The 24273-nt window shown below is 43.0% G+C and overlaps 2 protein-coding genes across 4 annotated transcripts in view; one reads left to right on the top strand and one right to left on the bottom strand.

Annotated features, from left to right (window-relative positions):
• The window catches only part of FSIP1 (fibrous sheath interacting protein 1), a 597082-nt gene that overhangs the window by 288618 nt on the left and 284191 nt on the right, over positions 1 to 24273 (bottom strand). The window lies entirely within an intron of this gene.
• Positions 11201 to 24273, top strand: part of EIF2AK4 (eukaryotic translation initiation factor 2 alpha kinase 4) — a 74865-nt gene continuing 61792 nt past the window's right edge. For 2 of the 3 annotated variants that reach the window (XM_050954777.1, XM_050954776.1), the window contains exons 1-5: positions 11201 to 11390; positions 15100 to 15215; positions 16506 to 16608; positions 21967 to 22140; positions 23991 to 24071. In XM_050954777.1, the coding sequence (XP_050810734.1) occupies positions 11253 to 11390; positions 15100 to 15215; positions 16506 to 16608; positions 21967 to 22140; positions 23991 to 24071 (612 nt within the window). In that variant the 5' untranslated portion in view covers positions 11201 to 11252. Of the gene's footprint in view, positions 11391 to 15099; positions 15216 to 16505; positions 16609 to 20120; positions 20388 to 21966; positions 22141 to 23990; positions 24072 to 24273 lie in introns of those variants that run through there. The other variant, XM_050954778.1, reaches the window with a different exon arrangement.

Below are 24273 nucleotides of genomic sequence, written 5' to 3'. Positions count from 1 at the left end.
AAGGTTTATTTAATAGAAAAACCACAGATTCAAAGACGAAATAGTAAGGGAAAACAAACACATACAAATTACACAGTAAATAAAGATACAACCACAGGCTTTACACTTCCATGTTAGATAAATTCCCTTTTCTAATACAAATTACCTATTGCCTTTGAACAGTTTCCCAGTGTACCCTTTAACTATAGGAGAGAGCCAATATTTCACGGACAGCTTCCTACCTAGAAGCTATCCCTCAGTTTCTGGGTGTCTTTCACCTCAAACTCCTTCCATTTTAAAAGGGTTTGCAGGGTTTGTTTTTTCTTTAGTCACTATACCTATTCAAGGTTGGGAAATCCTCAGTTGTCACAATGTCTTTCTATTAACTTTAATGGCCCATCCTAGACTTTTCGTGGGTTGTACAGGGTATGGGTACTTGAAGCTGGGTTCATGTAAACAACTGGTTTGGGAGGTAGTACTTCCTGCCTGATTTCTTCACTGTCCTGTTGTGAGATGATGCTAAAGTTGTACCATAGTTAAAATTTATTATTTTCTCTATATACCCATATATACATTCATAACCATGGTCTGTATTAATATCTTATAATGACCATTAAGTTCAGACCATTACAAGCTTTCATAAAAGACCTTACTTGGTATGTGTTATAGTACAATAATATTGTATACAATTGTTGGATCCAGTGTTGTTGTACTCGTGTCGGTCCCAGGATATTAGAAAGACAAGATGGGTGAGGTAACATCTTTTATTGGACCAACTTCTGTTGGTGAGACAGACAGACTTTCAAGTTTACACAGAACTCTTCTTCGGGTCTAGACCTGAAGCTCAAAAGTTTCTCTCTCATATCAACAGAAGTTGCTCTGATAAAAGATATTACCTCATCCACCTTGTCTCTCTTGTATACAATCAGTTGATTTAACAGGTTATTTTTTGAGGGGAGCGGGTTAAAGCTTCTGCCCTCCAATGGGAATGTCTGGACCCCAACGGTTACAACCTCCCACAATTTTCTAAGTTCCTGGTGGGCTGTTGTCCCCCTCCCCCCATGGATTACATTCACTCATGGCCCACAATGATACATAAACTAGTAAGATCTCCCAAAGATATTGCAGGAAATTGCCATATTTGTCACATATGCCACCTAAGTTTGCAGCTAAATAAATGACTTTTGCCATAAACTGACTTGTCCGCTGTATTGTGTTTAAAGAAGGCTATGTCCATTTATTCATTATTCCTGTATATATTTCTGTATATAAATATTTTTTCACAGAAAATAAAGAGGGACTGATGCAAATATTTACACTTCTGTTTATTCCCTGGAGACATGAAGACGACTGTGAGTGAAGCAGAGCACCCTCTTCTGTGCGAAGGAACCCGAAGAGAGAAGGGTGATCTGGCTCTAGCTCTGATGATCACATACAAAGATGACCAGTCTAAACTGAAAAAGGTGTGTCCCTTTAAGTGATCAGAGCTGAATTACCCTGTGTCATATCCCACTCATGGCCTTGGGGCTGCATTGTATTGCTTATATTATCCTTCCAATGCAAAATCTGCAGAGGCATAATTTCCGAGGGGTTCCTAAATTCCAGCATGGCGGCACACATCTCTCACACTTAGGGTATGTCTACACTATGGGATTATTCCGATTTTACAGAAACTGGTTTTTTAAAACAGATTGTATAAAGTCAAGTGCACGCAGCCACACTAAGCACATTAATTCAGCGGTATGTGTCCATGTACCGAGGCTAGTGTTGATTTCCTGAGCGTTGCACTGTGGGTAGCTATCCCATATCTATCCCATAGTTCCCGCAGTCTCCCCTGCCCATTGGAATTCTGGGTTGAGATCGCAGTGCCTGATGGGGCAAAAAACATTGTCGCGGGTGGTTCTGGGTACAGCCTCACCCCTCCCTCCGTGCAAGTAGCAGACAACCGTTTCGTGCCCTTTTTCCTGGGTGAACTGTGCAGACACCATAGCATGGCAAGCATGGACCCTGCTCAGCTCAAGACAGCAGTCATGGACGTTGTAAACACCTCACGCATTCTCGTGCAGTCTATGCTGAACCAGGACTTGCAAAACCAGGTGAGGAGGAGGCGGCTACGGCAGCGCAGTGACGAGAGCGATGAGGGCATGGACACAGAATTCTCTCAAACCGCGGGCCCCTGCGCTTTGGAGATCCTGCTGGTAATGGAGCAGGTTCTAGCCATGGAATGCCGATTTTGGGCCAGGGAAACAAGTACAGACTGGTGGGATGGCATAGTGTTGCAGGTATGGGACGATTTCCAGTGGCTGCGAAACTTTCACATGCGTAAGGGCACTTTCATGGAACTTTGTGACTTGCTTTCCCCTGCCCTGAAACATCAGAATACCAAGATGAGAGCAGCCCTCACAGTTGAGAAGAGAGTGGCGATAGCCCTCTGGAAGCTTGCAACGCCAGACAGCTACCGGTCAGTTAGGAATCAATTTGGAGTGGGAAAATCTACTGTGGGGGCTGCTGTGATGCAAGTAGCCAAAGCAATCATTAAGCTGCTGCTACAAAAGGTTGTGACTCTGGGAAATGTGCAGGTCATAGTGGCTGGCTTTGCTGCAATGGGATTTCCTAACTGTGGTGGGGCGATAGATGGAACCCATATCCCTATCTTGGCACCGGAGCACCAGGGCACCCAGTACATAAACCACAAGGGGTACTTTTCCATGGTGCTGCAAACACTGGTGGATCACAAGGGATGTTTCACCAACATCACATGGGATGGCCGGGAAGGGTTCATGACGCTCGCGTCTTCAGGAACACTACTCTGTTTAAACAGCTGCAGCAAGGGAACTACTTCCCAGACCAGAAATTAACAGTTGGGGATGTTGAAGTGCCTGTAGTTGTCCTGGGGGACCCAGCCTACCCCTTGATGCCATGGCTTATGAAGCCATACACAGGCAGCCTGGACAGTAGTCAGGAGTTGTTCAACTACAGGCTGAGCAAGTGCAGAATGGTGGTAGAATGTGCATTTGGCCATTTAAAGGCGCACTGGCGCACATTACTGACTCGCTCAGACCTCAGCCAAACCAATGTCCCCTTTGTTATTGCTGCTTGCTGTGTGCTCCACAATCTCTGTAAGAGTAAGGGGGAGACCTTTATGGTGGCGTGGGAGGCTCAGGCAAATCACCTGGCCGCTGATTATGCGCAGCCAGACACCTGGGGGATTAGACGAGCACACCAGGAAGCGGTGAGCATCAGAGAGGCTTTGAAAATCAGTTTCATCATGGGCTAGGATACGGTGTGACTGTTGTGTTTGTTTCTCCTTGATGAAACACTGCCCCCTCCCCGACTGACTCATTCCCTGTAAGCCACCCTGTCATAAACAGATAGCTAAGGGTTAATGTCTCTTTCACCTGGAAAGGAGTAACCTGAAACACCTGACCAGAGGACCAATCAGGAAACAAGACTTTTTCAAATCTGGGTGGAGGGAAGTTTGTGTGTGGAGTTCTTTGTTCTTTGTCTTGTGTCTGTCCCTCTAGGCTATGGGAAGGATTTTTCTGTCTCCTGCTTTCTAATCTTCTGCTTCCAAGTTGTGAGTACAAAGATCATAAAACAATAGGGATTATTGTTTTTTTTCTTTTGTATTTACATGTGTGTAGTTGCTGGAGTGTTTTGAATTGTGTTCTTTTGAATAAGGCTGTTTATTCATATTTCTTTTAAGCAATTGACCCGGTATTTGTCACCTTAATACAGAGAGACCATTTTTATGTATTTTTCTTTCTTTTTACATAAAGCTTTCTTTTTAAGACCTGTTGGAGTTTTTCTTTAGTGGGGAACTCCAGGGAATTAAATCTGTAACTCACCAGGGAATTGGTGGGAGGAAGAAGTCAGGGGGAAAATCTCTCTGTGTTAGATTTACTAAGCCTGACTTTGCATACCCTCTGGGTGAGGGAGGAAGAGGAGAGGTTATCTCTCTCTCGGTACTTGTGTTTTCCAGGACTGGAAACGGGGAGGGTGGAGTCCCTCTGTTTAGATTCACGGAGCATGCTTCTGTGTATCTCTCCAGGAACCTAGGGAGGGAACACCTGGAAGGGAGAAGGGGGGGGAAATGGTTTATTCCCCTTTGTTGTAAGACTCAAGGAATTTGGGTCTTTGGGGTCCCCAGGGAAGGTTTTTTGGGGGACCAGAGTGCCCCAAAACACTCTAATTTTTTGGGTGGTGGCAGCTTTACCAGGTCCAAGCTGGTAACTAAGCTTGGAGGTTTTCATGCTAACACCCATATTTTGGACGCTAAGGTCCAAATCTGGGAAATATGTTATGACACACTCACCCTCCCCCTTCGATTACCGGTTGCTTCCTAAGAAAATAAAGTCACTCTCTTTTAAAAATCATATATTCTTTATTAATTAATTATAAAAAGAGGGAGAGAACTGACAAGGTAGCCCGGATGGGGTTTGGGAGGAGGATAAGAGGGAAGGAAAAGGCCACTAAAAAAATTTCAAAATAATGACAGCCTTTTGGAATGGGCGGGTGCACGGAGCCTCCCCCCACACGTTCTTAGTCGTCTGGTGGGTGAGGAGGCTAAGGAACATGATGAGGGGGGAGGATGGTTATATAGGGGCTGCAGCGGCACTCTGTGATCCTGCTGCTGTTCCTGAAGCTCCACCAGATGCCGGAGCATGTCCGTTTGATCACGCAGCAGCCCCAGAGTTGCATCCCGACACCTCAGATCTTCCTGCCGCCACCTCTCATCTCAAGCATCTCTCCTCTCCTGATGTTCGTCCCTCCTATCCTCACGTTGGTCCCTCCTGTCCTCACGGTCACTGGCATCTTTCCTGTACTTTGATACCACGTCCTTCCACTCATTCAGATGAGCTCTTTCATTGCGGGTCACTTCCATGATTTCCAAGAACATTTTGTCTTGCGTCATTTTTTTCCGCCGCCTTATCTGAGATAGCCTTCGGGACGGAGGAGGGAGACTTGAAAAATTTGCAGCTGCAGGAGGGAGGGAAAAAGGGAGAGAAGTATTTAAAAAGATACATTTTACAGAACAATGGTTATACTCTTTCACGGTGAACAACACTATTCACCTTACATAGCACATAGCACATGTGATCTCACTACAAGGTTGCATTTTGCATCTTAATATTGAGTGCCTGCGGCTTTGGTGTTAGAGATCACAGACGCAGGTCCAGGCATCAGAATTCGGCTTGCATGTGGCCATTGGTAAGCCATTGTCTTTCAGCTTCTGCAGCCTTCATATATCCAGCGCCCTCCTTTCTCAAATAGGAAGCAAAGCCCGTTGAGTGCTGCTTCTTTCCTCTTAACGTGCAGCACCAGAACTGCCCCCATCCAATTCTCTGGGATGATCGCTTTACCCCTCCCCCCACCGTGTGGCTGGTATCATGAAAGATCGCTGCTAGCCACCCTCCCCCCACCACCACGTGGCTGGCAGCAGGGAAGATCCCAGCTAGCCAAACGCGAAAAAGCTCAGCACCAATCACCCTCACCCTCCCCCTGCTTGGCTGAGTGCAGGGAAGGATTTATTTTAAGCCACAGGCAACAGCCCAACTATCTCTGTCCCCTTAATTAAATTCCCGTATTTCAACCAGGTTACCATGAACGATATCACTCTCCTGAGGATAACACAGCGAGATAAAGAACGGATGTTGCTTGAATGCCAGCAAACACCGGGACCATACGCAGCTAGGCTTTGTCATGCAATGAAACCACATTACTTGCTACATGCATGGTGTGGTCAAGTGTCCTATCATGGAGGACGGAATAAGGCTGCCCTGCCCAGAAACCTTCTGCAAAGGCTTTTGGAGTACCTCCAGGAGAGCTTCATGGAGATGTCCCTGGAGGATTTCTGCTCCATCCCCAGACATGTTAACAGACTTTTCCAGTAACTGTACTGGCCGCGAATGCATCCCAAGTCCTCAGGGCAAATTAATCATTAAAAAACGCTTGCTTTTAAACCATGTTTTATATTTACAAAGGTATACTCACCAGAGGTCCCTTCCATGGCTTCATTGTCTGGGATAGTGGCTTGGGAAGGCTGGGAGGGTACTTCTGTCAGGCTGAGAAAAAACTCCTGGCTGCTGGGGAGAATGGAGTGCTGTGTGCTCTCTGCAAGCTCGTCCTCCTCTTCCCCATCCACAGAATCCTCAGGCAAGGCTAAGATTACCCCCACCTTGGAATCCATGGACAGGGGTGGGATAGTGGTAGCGGACCCACCTAGAATTGCATGCAGCTCAGCGTAGAAGCAACATGTTTGCAGCCCTGCCCCGGACCTTCTGTTTACTTCTTTGGTTTTCTGGTAGGCTTGTCTGAGCTCCTTAACTTTCACACGGCACAGTACTGAGTCCCTGGTGTGGCCTCTCTCCATCATGGCCTTGGAAATTTTTTCAAATGTTTTTTCATTTCATCTTTTGGAATGGAGTTCTGTTAGCACGGAATCCTCTCCCCATATAGCGATCAGATCCAGTACCACCCATGCGGTCCATGCTGGAGCTCTTTTTTGATTCTCAGACTGCATAGTTACCTGTGCTGATGAGCTCTGCGTGGTCACCTGTGCTGATCAGCTCTCCACGCTGGGCAAACAGGAAATGAAATTCAAAAGTTCGCGGGACTTTTCCTGTCTACCTGGCCAGTGCATCCGACTCCAGACTGCTGTCCAGAGTGGTCACAATGGTGCACTGTGGGATAGCTCCAGGAGGCCAATACCGTTGAAATTGCAGCCACACTAACCCTATTCCGAAATGGCAATACTGATTTGAGCGCTACTCCCCTCGTCGGGGAGGAGTACAGATATTGATATTAAGAGCCCTTTATATCGATATAAAGGTCCTCGTTGTGTGGACGGGTGCAGGGTTAATTCGGTTTAACGCTGCTAAATTCGGTATAAACCCCTAGCGTAGATCAGGCCTCAGTTCTCATTCACTACATATGATCTCACCCTTTATCCATTAGGATGCTGTCGCCTGTGCCCTTGAATTTTCAGGGTAGCTCCATATCTGCCCTCGGTCCTGGCTCAGTTTTGCCCTGTGGATATTGGCCTGCATTCTTTGCCTTGCCAAAGTGTTAGTCCAGTGTTCTGTGAGGCGTTGGGCTCTGTTTTACATGTTGTCCTAGTGCCAGTCCACTTTGCCCTGTGACCTGGGTAGCTGTAGAGAAAATTGTAACCAACATCTTACTTCATACAGTAGAACCTCAGAGTTATGAACACCTGGGGAACGGAGGTTGTTTGTAACAGTGAAATGTTTGTAACTCTGAACAAAACGTTATGGTGGTTCTTTCAAAAGTTTACAATTAATACAACTTTGAAACTTTGCTAGGCAGAAGAAACATGCTTTTAACCATCTTAATTTAAATGAAACAAGCACAGAAACAGTGTTCTCTCTTTGCAAATCTTTTTATAAACTTTCCCTTTTTTTTTCTTTTTTTTTTGAACTCTGCTGCTGCCTGATAGTGTACTTCTGCTTCCAAATGAGGTGTGTGGTATGACTGGTTGGATCACAGAAACCCCCTTAGGAACTGCCAACTGATGTGCCAAGACTACTTCCGCCTCTGCTTTCCCTGTCAGCTCAGGACTCCAGCACCCTGTTTTGTTAAGCAGACATGCCAGTTTGCTCCAGCACAGACCCAGGGTCTGAACCACATGACTGGATGCCTTCCTAGTCTGGGCACAATCCTTTTCCCTAGTACAGCCCTTGTTCCAGCTCAAGTGGTAGCCAGAGGATTTCTCATGATGGCTCTCCTCTTTGTTCTGTTCCACCCACTTATATATCTTTTGCATAAAGCAGGAATCCTTTGTCCTTCTCTGGGTTCCCACCCCATCCTTCTCAATGGAAACGCACCAGGTTAAAGATGGATTCCAGTTCAGGTGACATGATCACGTCATTGTAAGCCTTCATTACCCACTTGCCAGCACATACTTATACAGGAAGACTTACAAGTAAAACAGAGCCATCTACAGACAATTGTCCTGGTTAACGGGAGCCATCAAGATTCCAAACCATCATTAATGGCCCACACTTTGCATAATTACAATAGGCCCTCAGAGTTATATTTTATATTTCTGGTTTCAGATACAAGAGTGATACATCTATACAAATAGGATGACCACACTCAGTAGATTATAAACTTTGTAATGATACCTTACAAGAGACCCTTTGCATGAAGCGTATTCCAGTTACTTATATTCATGCCTATTAGCATATTTTAATAAAATCCTATAGAGTGCAACATCACATGACTGAGTCAGTTTGTAACTCTGGTGTTCATAACTCTGAGGTTCTACTGTAATATATCCCAACTCAGCTGCATGTGTACACGTGTATATCTTATTTGCACTTGGAAGGACATAATTGTGCAGAACAATTAAAGAATTGCTGATTCTGCATGAAAAACTTTGAAGCCCATTCTACTGAGAGACAATTCTATTCTTCTAGAGTATTTTCAGTATTCTTCTACCTTATTAAAGAGTTTGCCTGTTCTGCTGCTCTTTCCCCTATTTCATGTTACAATCTTCTGCCTGTGGCATTACCAATAATCTAGACATTAATTCACTGAGACATCAAAATTAGTTACTTTTGTGTGAATGAACAACACAAATGGACAAATTCTTAAAACCCAGATTGTTTTCATGCAAATACTTCCAAGTAATTAAAATAGAAAAGTGAGGCTCAGAAACTGTTGTTAAAGAATAATAGAGTGCATTTCTCTAGTATATAGAAGTCTCAAAGGCCTTTCAACACTTCTGTACAGTAGGTCAGGATTTTACAGTTAGAGAAACTGAGGCACAAAAGTGTAATGACTTGGCCAAGGTCACCCAGTGAGTCTGTGGCAGAACTGTGAATAGAACCCAGATCTCCTGGCTCCCAGTTCTGTGATTTAACTATTCGATGAGAATCAGAATTGTTTCCATATTGAATGTTGGAAGGGTCATTGGCTTTTTAAGATGCATGTAAATGGAGAAGGAGTAGTTGGTACCGTTTGAGTCTACCCTTCAGAATGGTGCAGTCATGTGAGTATGGAACCTATCTGGCTGATCTCAGAGCCTGCTTTTCCTAAAGGAGCTGAAAAGGACCTAGGGGTTACAGTGGACGAGAAGCTGGATATGAGTCGACAGTGTGCCCTTGGTGCCAAGAAGGCTAACGGCATTTTGGGCTATATAAGTAGGAGCATTGTCAGCAGATTGAGGGATGTGATCATTCCCCTCTATTCAACATTGGTGAGGCCTCATTTGGAGTACAGTGTCCAGTTTTGGGCCCCACACTACAAGAAGGATGTGGAAAAATTGGAGAGTCCAGCAGAAGGCAACAAAAATGATTAGGGGGCTGGAGCACATGACTTATGAGGAGAGGCTGAGGGAACTGGGATTTAGTCTGCGGAAGAGAACGAGGGGGGATTTGATAGCTGCTTTCAACGACCTGAAAGAGGGTTCCAAAGAGGATGGATCTAGACTATTCTCAGTGGTACCAAATGACACAAGGAGTAATGCTCTCAAGTTGCAGTGGGAGAGGTTTAGGATATTAGGATAAACGTTTTCACTAGGAGGGTGGTGAAGCACTGGAATGGGTTACCTAGAGAAGTGGTGGAATCCCCTTCCTTAGAGGTTTTTAAGGTCAGGCTTGACAAAGCCCTGGCTGGGATGATTTAGTTGGGGATTGGTCCTGCTTTGAGCAGGGGGTTGGACTAGATGACCTCCTGAGGTCCCTTCCAACCCTGATATTCTATGATTCTACGAGACAACTACTACCAAATAGCACATTCTGCTATTCCTTATATAGGAAGGCAATAGAAGGTGGCTGTCTAGTACCTGCTGGTGAATCTTACTACCTGGAGTTGTAACTACCTGGAAAAGGAAAAGAGTGCAGAATGTGTATCCAACTCCTGAATGCCCAGAAACACAGGAACCAACTTTGATTTCCTAGCGGTGCTCCACCCAAGCTCTGCCCCAGGCCCTGCCCCCACTCCACCCCTTTCCACCCCAGCTCTGCCTCTTGCTGTGCCCACTCTGCTCCTGCCCCTTCCCGCTCCCTCCGCCTCTTCCTGCCCCTGCTTCTCCTCATATCCTCCAGCACTTCTTGCCCGCTGCTGATCAGCAGCAGGCAGGAGGCTCTGGGGGGAGCAGAGGAGCTGATCAGCGGGGCCCACTAGTGGGTGCTGAGTACCCACTCTTTTTTTTTCAGTGGGTCAGGTGCTCCAGCCCCAGAGCACACACAGAGTTGGTGCCTATCCCTAGAAAAATCTGCAGAGATATACTACGAGCATTGAGAACAATGTGTCAGGACAGAGTAAGCATGATAGTTTTAAGTGATTCTTACTTCTGAAATATAACATTTGCTTCTGCAATGATTTTGATATCTACTGAATTTTATCTAGTTTCCTTATATTAAGGAATAATATTTTAAGAATTAACAGCTCTTCAATGTAACAAGATTTTGCACAATATAGTCTTTATTAATAGTAACCGTACTTTGCCATTCTATAATTATTTTCATCTGAGGATATCTAAGCACCTTAAAAATACAGTAGAACCTCAGAGTTACAAACACCTCAAGGAATGGAGTGTTTGTAAATCTGAATAAACTGTTAGGTTCTTTCAAAAGTTTACAACGGAACATGAACTTAATACAGCTTTGAAACTTTACTATGCATTGCATGAAACAGAATTTTATTAAGCTTCTGGGGCTGGGACCATGTCTTCCGCAGCACCTAACAAAATGGGGCTGCGATCTTAATTGCACCCACGCCCCCAAAAGCTAATGTATGAGACGTCTCTAAGGTTCATAAACATTAGAAACTATCCGTTTACCTAACAGACTTTGAAATATTTACAGTCTTAGAGTGAGGACTTTTTGAGAGCCAGTTCCAGTCAAGTTCAGAGTATCATTTCCCCCGCGGGTGCTCCAGTCTTGTTCCTTTCCCCTTCATCTGGCAGACGCCAGGAGGGGTCTGGGAGGATCTGGGGCTGAGCAGGAGAAGCGCTGTGCAAATGTCAGGACACGTCCCGGGGCTGAGCTGTAGGGGGGAGGCCATGGCGGGGCCCGGGAGGCCCTCTTTTCACGGGGCCTGAGAGACGGCGGCTCCTCCTGCGACCGCGGGGGGCAGCACCAGCGGCGGGTGGGGCCTGCAGCAGAGACCGGCTCCCAAGGCGGAAGGGCCGCGCTCTCGCTGGCGCCCCAGCCGCCTCCAGGGTAGCAAGCGCCCGGTGCGGCCAGTGCTTGGCGGCGGCCCTGCCATGGCTGGCAGCGGCTCCCGCTGCAGCCGCCGGAGCTGACATGGCCCGGGTGAGCGGCGCGCCGGGGGCGGAGGAGGCCCCGGAGAGTTACCCGCTCCGCCAGGAGAACGAGCTGCAGGTGCTGGAGTCCATCTACGGGCAGGACTTCCGAGACCTGCGGCAGGAGCGGCCCTGGAAGGTAGCGAGCTGCGCGGCCTGCGGCAGCCCGGCGCGTGGGGCGGCCGCGTGGGAGCCTGGCCGAGGGAGCCCGGCGCGTGGGTGGGGGGGGTGCCCTGAAGGGAGCCCGGTTAGCCTGGCATTGCTGCGACAAAAAGTGTGTCCTGTTGGGGTGTCCCCTTGTCCTGCCCTTCCCCCCTTCGAGGAGCCTGGGGCGGGGTTTCTGTACAGAACCCCCACCCGGGGAGGGGGGCGCCTTTCCAGTCCCCCTGTCGCGCCCCCGCGTCGCTCTGCTGGTCTCCACACAGACCTGCATGGAGGGGGTGTTGCCCGCTGCTGGAGCTACCCCACATCCTCTCGCACAGCGCGCAAGCCTGCCCCGCCAGATGTGCGCAGCTCCCTTCCCTTACGGCCCCGGAGCTGGTGTTAATGCGAGAGCCCCGGGTGCGGTAAAGGGAGGGAGCCTTGTTCCTGACACGCTGTCAGGCAAGCGTCTGTAGCTGCCGCTGCGCTGCACGTTTCTGAGTGTGTCCCCCCAGCCCAGTTCCATGCACCGCTGCGGGACCTTTCTTGGAGACCTGGCAAAGCTTTTCTTACCTCGCCTGCGGAGCAGAGTGTAAGCGGCAGAGCCTGCCTCCGCTAGCACACACAGCATTACCAGCCCTGAGTTGGCACTACAGGAACAGTGAAAAGTTATAATAATGATAAACTGAGCAGACTGCCTTTCAGGCCACGTTTACACTAGGGAGTTGTAGCAAAAATGATCTCCTGTTTAGCTGCAGCTATAGCCAAAGCTCAAGCCACTGCTGGACTTTTTATCACAGTATTAATTACACTTTTCAAGGAGTAGCTTTAATATTGAATTTAATTAATACAATTAACTAAGAAGCTGCTGACCCCGTGTCTAGACTAGGGTTGCCACTGGTGCTACCATTGAAAGTTGGTGGGAAGTTTTTGCTAAAACTCTCTAGTGTAATAAAGGCTAAAATGAGTTTCCTCCATCTGGAACTCCACTTGAAAGTTCTGCCTATAGTAATCAATAAACAGAAATGAGCAAGACTGTTAATAGGGATCTGGGATCAGCAGTGGGAATTGTCCCGTTGTTCTTCTCCCAAGAGCTGTTTCTAAACATAACTAATGGATTCATTATCAAGGAAGGAATGAGTTTCCCTGGCACTCCCTCCCTATCAAGCTGCTGCTAACCTAAGACATCTGTGTATGACACTTATTTGATGGCATCGGGGAATTATCACCTGCATGTTCTAGAACGATGTAAATGAAATAAAAGGATAATTTGGGGTTGACTTTAAAGGAAAGCCCCTCCCATCCTCACCTAAACTGATACATTGTTGTATATGATAATTCCACTCTCATGCTGAATAAATAACGTCATCCATCTCTTCCAGACGCCTATGTAAAGTACAGATCATTTTGGATTGCCATTAGAATATTTTATTACTGGCTCCCCCCAAAAGGTTGCTGCTAAACTGACAGTTCTGTGTATAAAAATACGGATTTTGTGCTGTGTAAACTGTCTTTAAACTTATATGATCCTTAACAAATATACTTTTATTCATGATTAACAAAGTTTTGGTGGTGTTTCTCTTGTGATGGTCGGAGTAACTCCTAGATTGAACTAGGAGGTAAGTCCTCAATGTTTTCCCTATTTGAGTAACTCAGTTCTCTAACCCTAGCTAGTCTCTCAGCGGTGTTCTGAGAGAGACCCTTCATTCCCTTGCTAAGACCAGCCACCATTTCTGTCTTTGAGCAGGGCACGCCTTCAGAACATTTTTAGAACGTGGTTGCTGACATCACCAAGTCCTTGATTTCTCAAGAACACCAGAAGCATTCAACCTCCTTTCTGGTCGCCCATTGTCTTCCAATTCTTTGATGGCCCTCTATATAACTGACTTTATAATTAATCCTCAGCACCCTTTTTTAATTCTATCTATAAGTAATACTCTGCATATGCAACTTTTTAATTAATAGTCAGCATTCTTATTTCCTCTGTAGTTGATTAATTCCTTAATAGATTAATTGCATACCTATTTGCTTAATTGACTCACCTCATAACTGATTCTCTGCACTGATTCATATTACTGTTGTTTCTCTGTATATTTGTTGCATACTATAATTGATTCACCATATAATATTTCCCTGATTATTTGGCTCACACTAACTTTCAATTTCTCAATAATTGTTTCTTAGGATAACTGATTGATTAATAATTCTACTCTTCTCTAATTCTTTCCATTCCCCTTCTAGATTTCATAGTCTCTTCCCACATATTCTCTGCTGCTTCCTCCTCGCCTCCAGTGATATCATCTCAGCCCGGGCCCTTCCTTTCTGCCTTTCCCAACTCCTACAAACTTCTCTGCTGGACTCGCCATTTCCAACCTACCCATGCCTGTTCCCTTCTTTTGCTACTCAAGGGACTACCTGCAGTGTCTCTGAAAGTATCACTGCCATCCCTTACCTTTTATATCTGCCAGTCCCCATATCTCATGATTCTCACTGAAACTTGAGGTCAATATTTTCAATATGGACTTAATCCCTTCCTAAATTATAGTGCACTAAGGCTACTTTACTCCTGAATAGAGAATCCACAGGTAGTTTAACATGTTTTAACTTATGTGCATTAACTTCACACCTTTAGTTGAGTCACATTAACTTTCCTGAGTGTCCCCATGTAGACAAGCCCATACACTCCTGGCCCTGAGGAACATGGTGGGGGCATTGGAATGTTTCTAGCCTGTGTTTTCCTCTTGTTGCTCTTCCTTTGTCATTCCAGCTACCTCTTCTTTCCTTTCTACCACCATGTTTGTCATCTATGACTCACCTTTCTTCTGGCTTTTGTCCTTAGTAAATCCAGACTCCCAGTGTCAAAAAGTTTCTGTGTACTTTTTCCACTTTACTTTGTCAGTTTACAAAAAACATTTAAAAAAACTGAAAAGGAAAGAGAGAAAATAGTAGTTAGCAAAACTCTGCCAATATGCCTAAAATAAAAAAGCTCCATCTCTCTGCTCTAGCAGGGTTATATGGAAGCTGTGAAGGTCTAACACTGAGGGCATTCTTCACTAACAACTGTGGCTGTGTAGTCATGGCTCTCCCAGTGCTTTAAAAAAACCACCTCCACGAGGGGAATAGCTACCAGCACTGGGAGCACTGTCTACACTGCCACTTTACAGCGCTGAAACTTGCTGTGCTCAGGGGGCTGTTTTTTCACACTCCTGAGCAAGAAAGTTGCAGTGCTGTAAAGCGGCAGTGTAGACAACGCCTAAGTGTAAGTTTAGATTTCTTCCTTTGTGGAATGCCCCTCTAACATGCTGTCTGTGACATTCCACAAATAACTCTAAATTCCATTTATTTAAAAAAATGCCAGTCACTTTTCACATACCTTTCTCCATTTAAAATATAGTGAACCACTGTTTAACCTCACTCATTACCTAAATATGACTCATGGTACACCACTACTACTTCAGAATATCTCTATCTCCACTTATTCCATGAATCTTCCCACATAGGCTGGATAAACTAAGGTTGAACTGTTTAAAATAAGATAATCAATGGAGTTGGTTCATATGTTCACTAATTAATTGTAAATAAATTCATAGATTTTTAAGGTCAGGAGGGATTATTGGGATCATCCAATCTGACCTCTTGCATAACACAGGATGAGACTTCCCTGAATTAATTCCTGCTTAAATTAAAAGCCTTGTTTTATATTTTAGGTAAAACAACCTCCGGAAATCAGTTTAGTTCTGCGTCCTCGGGGTTTGACAGGTGACAAAGAAGTTTATGCCAAAGTTGATTTGTGGGTCAAATGTCCCCAAACCTACCCTGATACGTGAGTGAAAATCAAAATATAGTCGTCTAATATTTTCTCTATTCTCTCCTTGACAAAAATGAAAGTTGAAGTGTAACATTGTGTTCATTGCCCTTATTCTTGCCTTGATTTAAATGTGTCTCTATTCATTAGACACATAGTGTTGAAGCATATAAGTGGGTAACCTTATTTCTATAATTAATCCATCTGAAAACATGTACCTGAAATAGAAGTATCCTCATACGTTCTGTGATGTAGCTGCCAGTGAGTAATAGAGATGCATCTGCCAATTGGAGACTTAGGCACTAATTCAGCAAGATATTTAAGCCTATATGTAACTTTAAACATGTGAGTATTTCCACTGAAATCATTGAGACAACTCATGAATTTAAAGTTAATGCAGTACCTTGCTGAATGGGGAACAAAATCTTCAACTCTAAAACTGTCTGCTTGTCATAGTTCTACCATCTGCTGGTTCTGTATTGTGCTGAATTAGCCTTTTGGAGGGCTAATGGATATTTCCTTTGAATTATGAAAAGGGTGGTTGTTGTGGTTGATCAGCTGCTACTGGGATTTGGCCTTGATAGTAATTTTCTGGACAAGTACTATTGTGTCAGAACAGCCCAATAGTCCATCTGCCACCAACAGTGGCCAGTGTCAGATGCCTCAAAGAAAAATAGTATACCCAGTTGTGCAATGATCTAACATATGGGAAGGGAACTGTTGTTCCTGACCAAGTGATGATTTCAGTATACGTTCAGTATACGGCTTGATAACCATTATAATTTTTGTTTAAGATAGTATAACTGCAGATGTTTTTCTTACTCCTATAAATGTCTTTTTTAAAATGTTCGTTATTTATCTGAGTGTACTTTATTGCAGTGTATTCCTCAGACTAATTATATATTGCTTACATAAAGAAAAAGGAAAATCAGCAAATCCGAAACTGCCATATCTTATGCCAGAAATACTGCATTTTCAGTACATCCCTTTAAAAAAAAATAATGTATTGGGTTAGAACTGTAGTTGTCACAGACTATGGAGTTACCATGATGGTTCTTCTGCTAGTTGAAACTGTTGAGTACTTGTGTGCAAGCAATTCGGATTACGCTGAGTGTGAAGCAAAACTTTTTTATAATCGTGTAGATAGAGTATTACTTGTTTGGGTGTTGAATGACAATGGTTAGGTTCCTGCAAAAAAAAAAAAAAAAAAGTCTTCTTGACCTGTCGTGTGGTCTATATGGGTCTCCTTATCTGTTTGTACACCTTATCCTTAATAAGAGAACATTTCTTGTGATCTCTTTTCTCCAGTGTCCCTGAAATACAGCTGAAAAATGCAAAAGGTTTGTCGAATGAAAGCATTAATCTGTTAAAATCCAGACTAGAGGATTTGGCAAAACAACGCTGCGGAGAGGTAAGAGTTCTCACTTTGTGAAAAGCCTAATTGATCATAAATAATGTTGAAAATTATGTATAGTAAAATGTTATCAAAATAACGAACTACAAATACATCAAACCTAGAATGTGATTATATATTATAGTAAAGCAGGGTGACGGTTCTGTTCTTCCCATAATAGTTTCTCAACTCAGGAAAGTTTAGTGCGCGCATCCAGCAAAAATAAACTACATAGAGACTGAGTTTGCATTCGCTGCCTGTCTAGGGACTATGGGATCATATCCTTAGAATGTTTGTCATTTATATAAAGTAACAAGCAGTGTATAAAATTGAGAGGATTTTATACAGTTTGTTGATTTTACAATGAAATTAAAATTCATTGTAACTGTTTAGTCAAAAACACTTTTTACTTGGTGAAGGCAAAGGCAGTGTGGTCTGGTGCATTCAACAGTGGATTGTGGGACAAGAGATCTGGATTCTAACCCCAACTGTACTGGTCAGGTCATGGAAGTGTGCCTCAATTTCCATATCTGTAAGATGGGGATATTAATACTGACCTTCTTTTGTAAAGCACTTTGAGATCTATGCATGAAAAGTACTAGTTAGACAGGAGCTAAATATTCTGATTATTTATATACTACAAAATATAGATTTTGTATTTAGTTTATTCAGATTTTAATAAACACTTCAAGTATGTTAACTACAAGCAACAATGTAAACGTTTTACAAACTCAGTATCCATGTAGACTGAATATGGACTGAAATGATCCAAATGGTTGACAATGAATGTGGAAGCCTTTTGTAAAAGTTGAGTTTTGCAATATGCATTTCTTATGTGCATGTGCATATTTTACATATAAATATGTTTGTGTTTAACTTGCTTGTTTTAACCTTGAAAAAGAAAAAAAAATTAAGCAGCAGTAACTCCTACAATGTATTAAAACAGGAGAATATTTTTGCTACCATTTTTCTATGTCCATATGCCAGTTCACTTGGCACATATACCTCTTTTTCCATTTATACAGCATATTCTTGTTCTATTATTTTTAATATGTTCTCTGATACATACATAATATGTTCTCTGATGAATAATACTTTTATAAGAATTATTTTAGATAATTTTTCATTCAAATTGTGTTTAGTACTGAATTATTGCTACAAAACTTTTTGGTACCTTCTAGGAATTAACAGTTCAACATTGTACTCTTGATTTTTATAATAGATGTGTTAATGTTAGTTCAAATATTGCTTTCATTTAAGGCAGATGTTCTCAGACTGCGATCTGTGCACTGGGGTGGTCCCCTGTGTGCTTGCTGGTGGTCCTCAGAGAAGTGACTGGTCACGTCATGTTGACATTCCTCCTTCCTTCTAGCTGCTCTATCACATTAAAAGCGCTAAAATAATCAAATAATTTCCTAATATTACTGTTCCATGTGAGCAATTTCCTGTACTTGCTACAGGAATATATTATGCAATCATGAATCAGGGTTATCCTTACTATCAAGAATGGGAGGGTGATCCCTGAGAGCCTGCTTATTAGATTGTGGTCCGCTATGTGGACCCCTCAAAGGAGGGTCCTTATCTTCCTACTCTAAGTAAGGGTGTGTTAAACAGTAAGTGGAAAGCATTATTTCTAAACAAACATTCTAAAAAATACCTTCTTTATTTTCTCTCTCTCTCTCTCTGCACTTGCTTTTAGTTCAGTGATGCTGTAGGAAGGGTGTTTTGCTTTGTGCATGGGACAAACCAATGTGTTCGTGTTGTGCTATGTCTTCTGTTCCACACTGCCTTCTGGCATCATTATTATGAGCAATCCAGGGATTAAATATTTAAGATTCTTGGAAATTTCAGTTCCCTGTAGGCAGACAGTTTAATGTGCTGTTACATGCACACCTGAATTGAAACCAAACTCTATGCTATGGGTTTATCAGTAGATCACTCAGCTGAAAAGGTGAAATCCTCTTTGTGCTGTTGCTTTCATTTTGGAGAGTTGATAGTCTTTTTCACTCAACAGGTTAATTGATTTGAAAGGGCTATTACTAGATGGTGTACAGGACAGGTAATGGCCTTTCATCCTAGGTCATCAGCATACTGGCCAACATTTTTCAGATTAACTTCCAGGGGCATCCCATCCCTCCAATGTCTCCACAGTCCTTCCACTAATATCCCTGTTCCGTGTTTCTCATCCCAGCCAGTACACTGCCCTGTACTCTATAGAATACACAACAAGGTGAGCAGAGTTCCAGCTGCCTCCCCCTCTGGGCCCCACTCCATTGGGGCTATAGTAAACATGGCTGTTGGCAGTGGTCAGGGAAGCATGGCAATAGTTACACCTGGTAAAATGGAGAAAAGGTGCTCGCTCTTGGCAGGATGCTTGCAGCAGAACAAAACCCCCTCGGCCTACCCCCTCCCTGCTCCCCTGTGTCCTGGAAGAGGATAGGGCATTATCCCTCCTTCATCCCCCTCTTGCTGTACCAAAAAGCCTGGGGAGAATGGGGCATGAACCACCCTGCCTGATCTCTGAACCCCCCTTGCTGCATTGAGGCCCTAGGTGACTGGGGCTGTTCCCCATCTCTGAACCTTTGCCATCCATCTTCTCCCTCCTGCAGTCAAGGCCTGGAGAAGAATGGGGCATAATCCCGTCCCTGACATACTGACCTTCTGACCCACCTTTCAGTATCTGCCTCTATCTTGCGTTGCCTGGGCAGTATGCTTTTGCCACCATGCCCCCCGCTTCATGCTCCCCTTGTCCTACCATTGGCGGCCGACGCTGCCCCTCCCACACTCCCATTGGCAGAAGCATAGCAAAGGTCAGCTACGTTACCCAGAATCTTGTGTGTCAGCCACACAGCGTATCAGTTTCTGTCTCTGACTCAGAGAGAGCACAAGAGGCTGATGCATGTGTGGCCAACACACATGATTCTGGGTAAGGTAGATATTCCAGTGATAACATTATTAAGTCAGGAGTCAGGAGTTTTTTTGCTTGTGAACGGCAGTGTCCTTGACCTATTGGGAGACTTGGTCAGTCTGGTCATCAGTTCATATCCAGCCAAAATTGGCAGTGACTGAAAATCATTATCATTTGACAGGCCAAGCAGTGTAATTAGGTAGTAGTCTCAATCCCATTCCTATTGGATGGTGAAGGAACTGCTGCGCTTAATGTTTGTAGCAAATGCTTATAACATAATCATCATCAACTCAGTTGACACATTTTTTGCAGTCTCAGGAAGGCTAACAACTGTGTGGTCTTTAGAAACTGATGTGCTCTCTGAGCACACAGAAGCAGTTTCTCCAGTCCAGAGCATGGTTGAGGCATATTGGGGAAGCTTGCTCTACCTTTCACTGTCCATGTTGCTTTGTTTAAGGAATGTAGGGATTCATTTATCAAAGCTATCCATCTGGCCTTTTCATTTTATTTATAGAAAATGGTTTTTAGTGAGAGGGAACTGTGCCTTGCTGACTTTGACAATGTTGATTTTCAGTGTCAATCTGCATAAAAGTTGGAACTGAGATGAGCTGTCTTTCAGCAGGATCCCAAGCTACCCTAGATGATGAAAAGTGGTCACCACCAAAGTGGTTCTACAGCTGTAACTCTGGATTTGGCTTGCAGAGAGAAGATCACAATTTAATAAAAGCAAATAAATAAACAATATGTTCTCAGCAACATGGACAATAATATGCAGCTATAGAGACACTAAATGGCTTGCATTTTATAGAATGAAATATTTTTTGACCATGTACAGAAGAAGACTAGAATTTTTTGAGGTCAACAAGCCTGTGGACAAAGGCTATCCTGGGTATATACTGTATTTAGATTTTCAGAAAGCCTTTGACAAGCTCCCTTACCAAAGGCTCTTCAGCAAAATAAGCAGTCATAGGATAAGGGGAAAGATTCTCTCATGGATTGGTAACTGGTTAAAAGATAGGAAACAAAGGGTAGGAATAAATGGTCAATTTTCAGAATGGAGAGAGGTAAATAGTTGTGTCCCCAAGGGATCTGTACTGGGCTCAGTCCTATTTAACATTTTTATAACAATCTGGGAAAAGAGGTAAACAGTGAGGTGGCAAAATTTGCAGACGATACAAAATTACTCAAGATAGTTAAGTGCCAGGCAGACTGTGAAGAGCTACAAAAGGATCTCACAAAACTGGGTGACTGGGCAACAAAATGGCAGATGAAATTTAATGTTGATAAATGCAAAGTAATGCACATTGGAAAACATAATCCTAACTGTGGGTCTAAATTAGCTGCTACCACTCAAGAAAAAGAGCTCTTGGAGTCATTGTGGATTGTTCTCTGATATCATCCACTCAATGTGTAGCAGCAGTCAAAAAAGTGAACAGAATGTTGGGAATCATCAAGAAAGGGGTAGATAATAAGACAGAAAATATCATATGGGTCCTATATAAATCCATGGTATGCCCACACCTTGAATATTGCATGCAGATGTGGTAGCCCCATCTCAAAAAAGATATATTGGAATTGGAAAAGGTTCAGAAAAGAGCAATAAAAATGATTAGGGGTATAGAATGGCTTCCATATAAGGAGAGATATGATAGAGGGCTATAAGGGTAGATATGATAGAGGGCTATAAAATCATAAGTGATATAGAGAAGATAAATAAGGAAGTGTTATTTACTCCTCATAATACAAGAACAAGGGGCCACCAAATGAAATTAATAGGTAGCAGGTTTAAAACAAACACAAGCAATTTTTTTTTTTGCAACACACTGTCAGCCTCTGGAACTTCTTGCCAGAGGCTGTTGTGAAGGCCAATACTATAATGGGGTTCAAAAGAGAGCTAGATAGATTCATGGAAGATAGGTCCATCGATGGTTATTAGCTAGGATGGGCAGGAATGGTGTCCCTAGCCTCTGTTTGCCAGAAGCTGGGATTGGGTGACAGGGCATGGATCACTTGATGATAACCTATCTATTCATTCCCTTTGGGGCACCTGCCATTTTCCGCTATCAGAGGACAGGATACTGGGCTTGATGGACCTTTGGTCTGACCCAGTATGGCCGTTCTTTTTTTTATGTATTTTCTTTTGTTCTTAATACCATTAAAATAATTTGGTTTAGAAGTTGTTATGTTTTATCCAGGAGAGTGTTTGCATATTTGTAATGAAATTAGTGCATTTTTTTGAGAAAGCTCTCTTTGATGCCCTATTAGTGACTGTCATGTCACAGTTAATAACCATAGCTCTGACAGACAGTGGTATAAGGAGAAATGTGTTAAATTCTCATAATAACTAGCTGAGCATTATCAATGAGAATCTACTGACTTTATTGCTTTTCTAAAGCCTCATTACTATATCATTTTGTATTTTGAACCGTTTTGAAAACGGTGTCATTTGTGTTTACCTCTTTTTTTAGGTGATGATATTTGAACTTGCGGACCACATACAGTCATTTCTCAGTGAATATAATAAGCCACCCTCTAAGTCTTTTCATGAAGAAATGCTAAAAAATCAGCAAAAGGAACAAGAGAGACTGGCCCAGGAAGAACAGCGTCGGATGCAAGAAGCTAAGAGAAGAGAAGAACAGGAGGTAAAAGAATTAGAATGTTCATTTTTTCATTGTTTGTTATGAATATGTAAACTTTATAAGTGGATCCTTTATATATAACTAGTTGTGACGTTCCCCTCTGGTGTTATCTGGACTGGTGATCTGTTAGGTCCCTCTAATCCTTGACTATGGGAGCCAGCCTTACCCTGCTCTGCTGTGAGAACCCTCACTCCTGGGCTGTTCACGCACAGCCTATGGCATATAAGCTGCTCTTTGAATTGTGCAACCAAATGACTCTATCCAATATCTCCAGTCCCAGACACAACCCTAGGAACCTCCGTCTTGCAGTGTCCGGTTATGCCTGCAGCCTGCCGGACACTACAAGCTTATATGAGTTTGTCAATTTAACAAAGAAATTGATATGTACCAGGCTTGTTATCCCAAGAGGAGTCTCTGACGTGCTTCAAACCAAACGCACGGCTTCAGGTAGAATAAACAAACAGATTTATTAACTACAAAGATAAATTTAGAGTGATTATAAGTCAAAGCATAACAAGTCAGATTTAGTCAAATGAAATAAAAGAAAAATGCATTCTAAGCTGACCTTAACACTTTCAATGTCCTTAAAAACTTAGATGCTTCTCACTACAGGCTGGCTGGTTGCTCTTCAGCCAGGCTCTTTGATCAGCGCTTCAGTCACTTGGTGGAAGAGAGAAGAAGAGCATGGCAAACATCTTTCCCTTTAATCATGTCCTTTCTTCCCTCTTGCTTCCCCCTCTTCCCCCCCCCCACCCCGGCCCCTTCAGAGTCAAGTGAGCATTACCCCATTGCAGTCCCAAACTGACCAAAGGAAGTGGGGTGACTCACTCGAGACTCGAACAGATCCTCTCTTGTTGCCTAGGCCAGTGTCCTTTGTTCCCGTGGGGCTGGGCTGGGTTTGTCCTGTACATGCCCTGATGAGGTGTGAACTGGTGCTCTGCTTTTGGAGAGTTTTTCCTTGGGCTTGCTTTAAGCCATGGAGATACGTTTTCAGCCTCATAACTATATACATGAAATTATAACCTAGAACATTACTGTAACAACAATACTCAGTGCATCTTGAGCCTTACGAAGACACCCAACATGACAAACTTTGCATTGGATACCACTCAATCATTTTGAAAGGATGAACATGGGGGTGCTGGGTGTTGCCCTGAGGTACAGAGCGTTACAATAGTTTATAAAGGTTACTAGTAAATAGATATTTGTATAAATGGCTAATCAGTTGGTATAGATTGTTACAATGCAACAGGGTAATAGCTTTCTTATAACAATGACTTATAGTCATCAATAACACCTTTTTTTCTGGTGTGCTTATAGCCATCAGTAATGCATATTACTTGTTATGACCTTATTATGGACATCAATTATTATTAACCTATTGTAAACCATTTTCTATATAAACTTTTATTTATAAGTGTGACCATATAAATATTTGAAGTGCATTTCATCTTTGACTACAAAGGGAGTCGTTGTGTTAGCTCACACCAGAACACCAGATATCCTGGAAGCTGGTCTTGTCTTCATACCACATCTCCCTACATACCTGCAGTAACTCTGTTTTGGAGTATAATAAATCCGTGCCTAAAACTTGATTTTCTTAGCATCATTAAAAGGCTATGTCTTTGAAAATAATTTTCCTTTTGTTACCACTCTCCTTCTCTTTAACGTGGAATTGTTATCATTTCCTTGAAGTAGCTAAGAAAGTGATTTGACTACATTATTTTTGCATCTGGGATTAGTAGATCCTTTTAAAAATCCTTGAAAAATCAATACTTTAGCTTTTTTCTCAGAAGTAAAATTAAAGATTGTTGTTTGTTTCACATTTCTGATACCAGTAAAATGTATTTCAGCAACGTGAAATTCTTGATGAGATTCAGAGAAGGGAGGAGGAGAAGAGAGAAGGAAGAAAAAAGAAAGAAATGGCAAAACAGGTATTGTTTTTAACCTAATGTGCAAGAACACTTTGTAATATTTGCTGTAAGCACTATAGCACATTATTATAAAAACTAAGGAGAATAAAATGAATACATTTGTATCACATACTTTCTTAATTTTCTCTATGAAATATTTGTGATGGGTATTCATAAATTTAAGTAATTATTTTTGTTCTTGAAGTATAGCTGTTGCTTCTGA

Source organism: Gopherus flavomarginatus, chromosome 5, assembly GCF_025201925.1.
Source record: "Gopherus flavomarginatus isolate rGopFla2 chromosome 5, rGopFla2.mat.asm, whole genome shotgun sequence".
In the NCBI taxonomy this organism is placed as follows: domain Eukaryota; kingdom Metazoa; phylum Chordata; order Testudines; family Testudinidae; genus Gopherus; species Gopherus flavomarginatus.
This window is presented reverse-complemented; position numbering and strand designations above follow the sequence as displayed.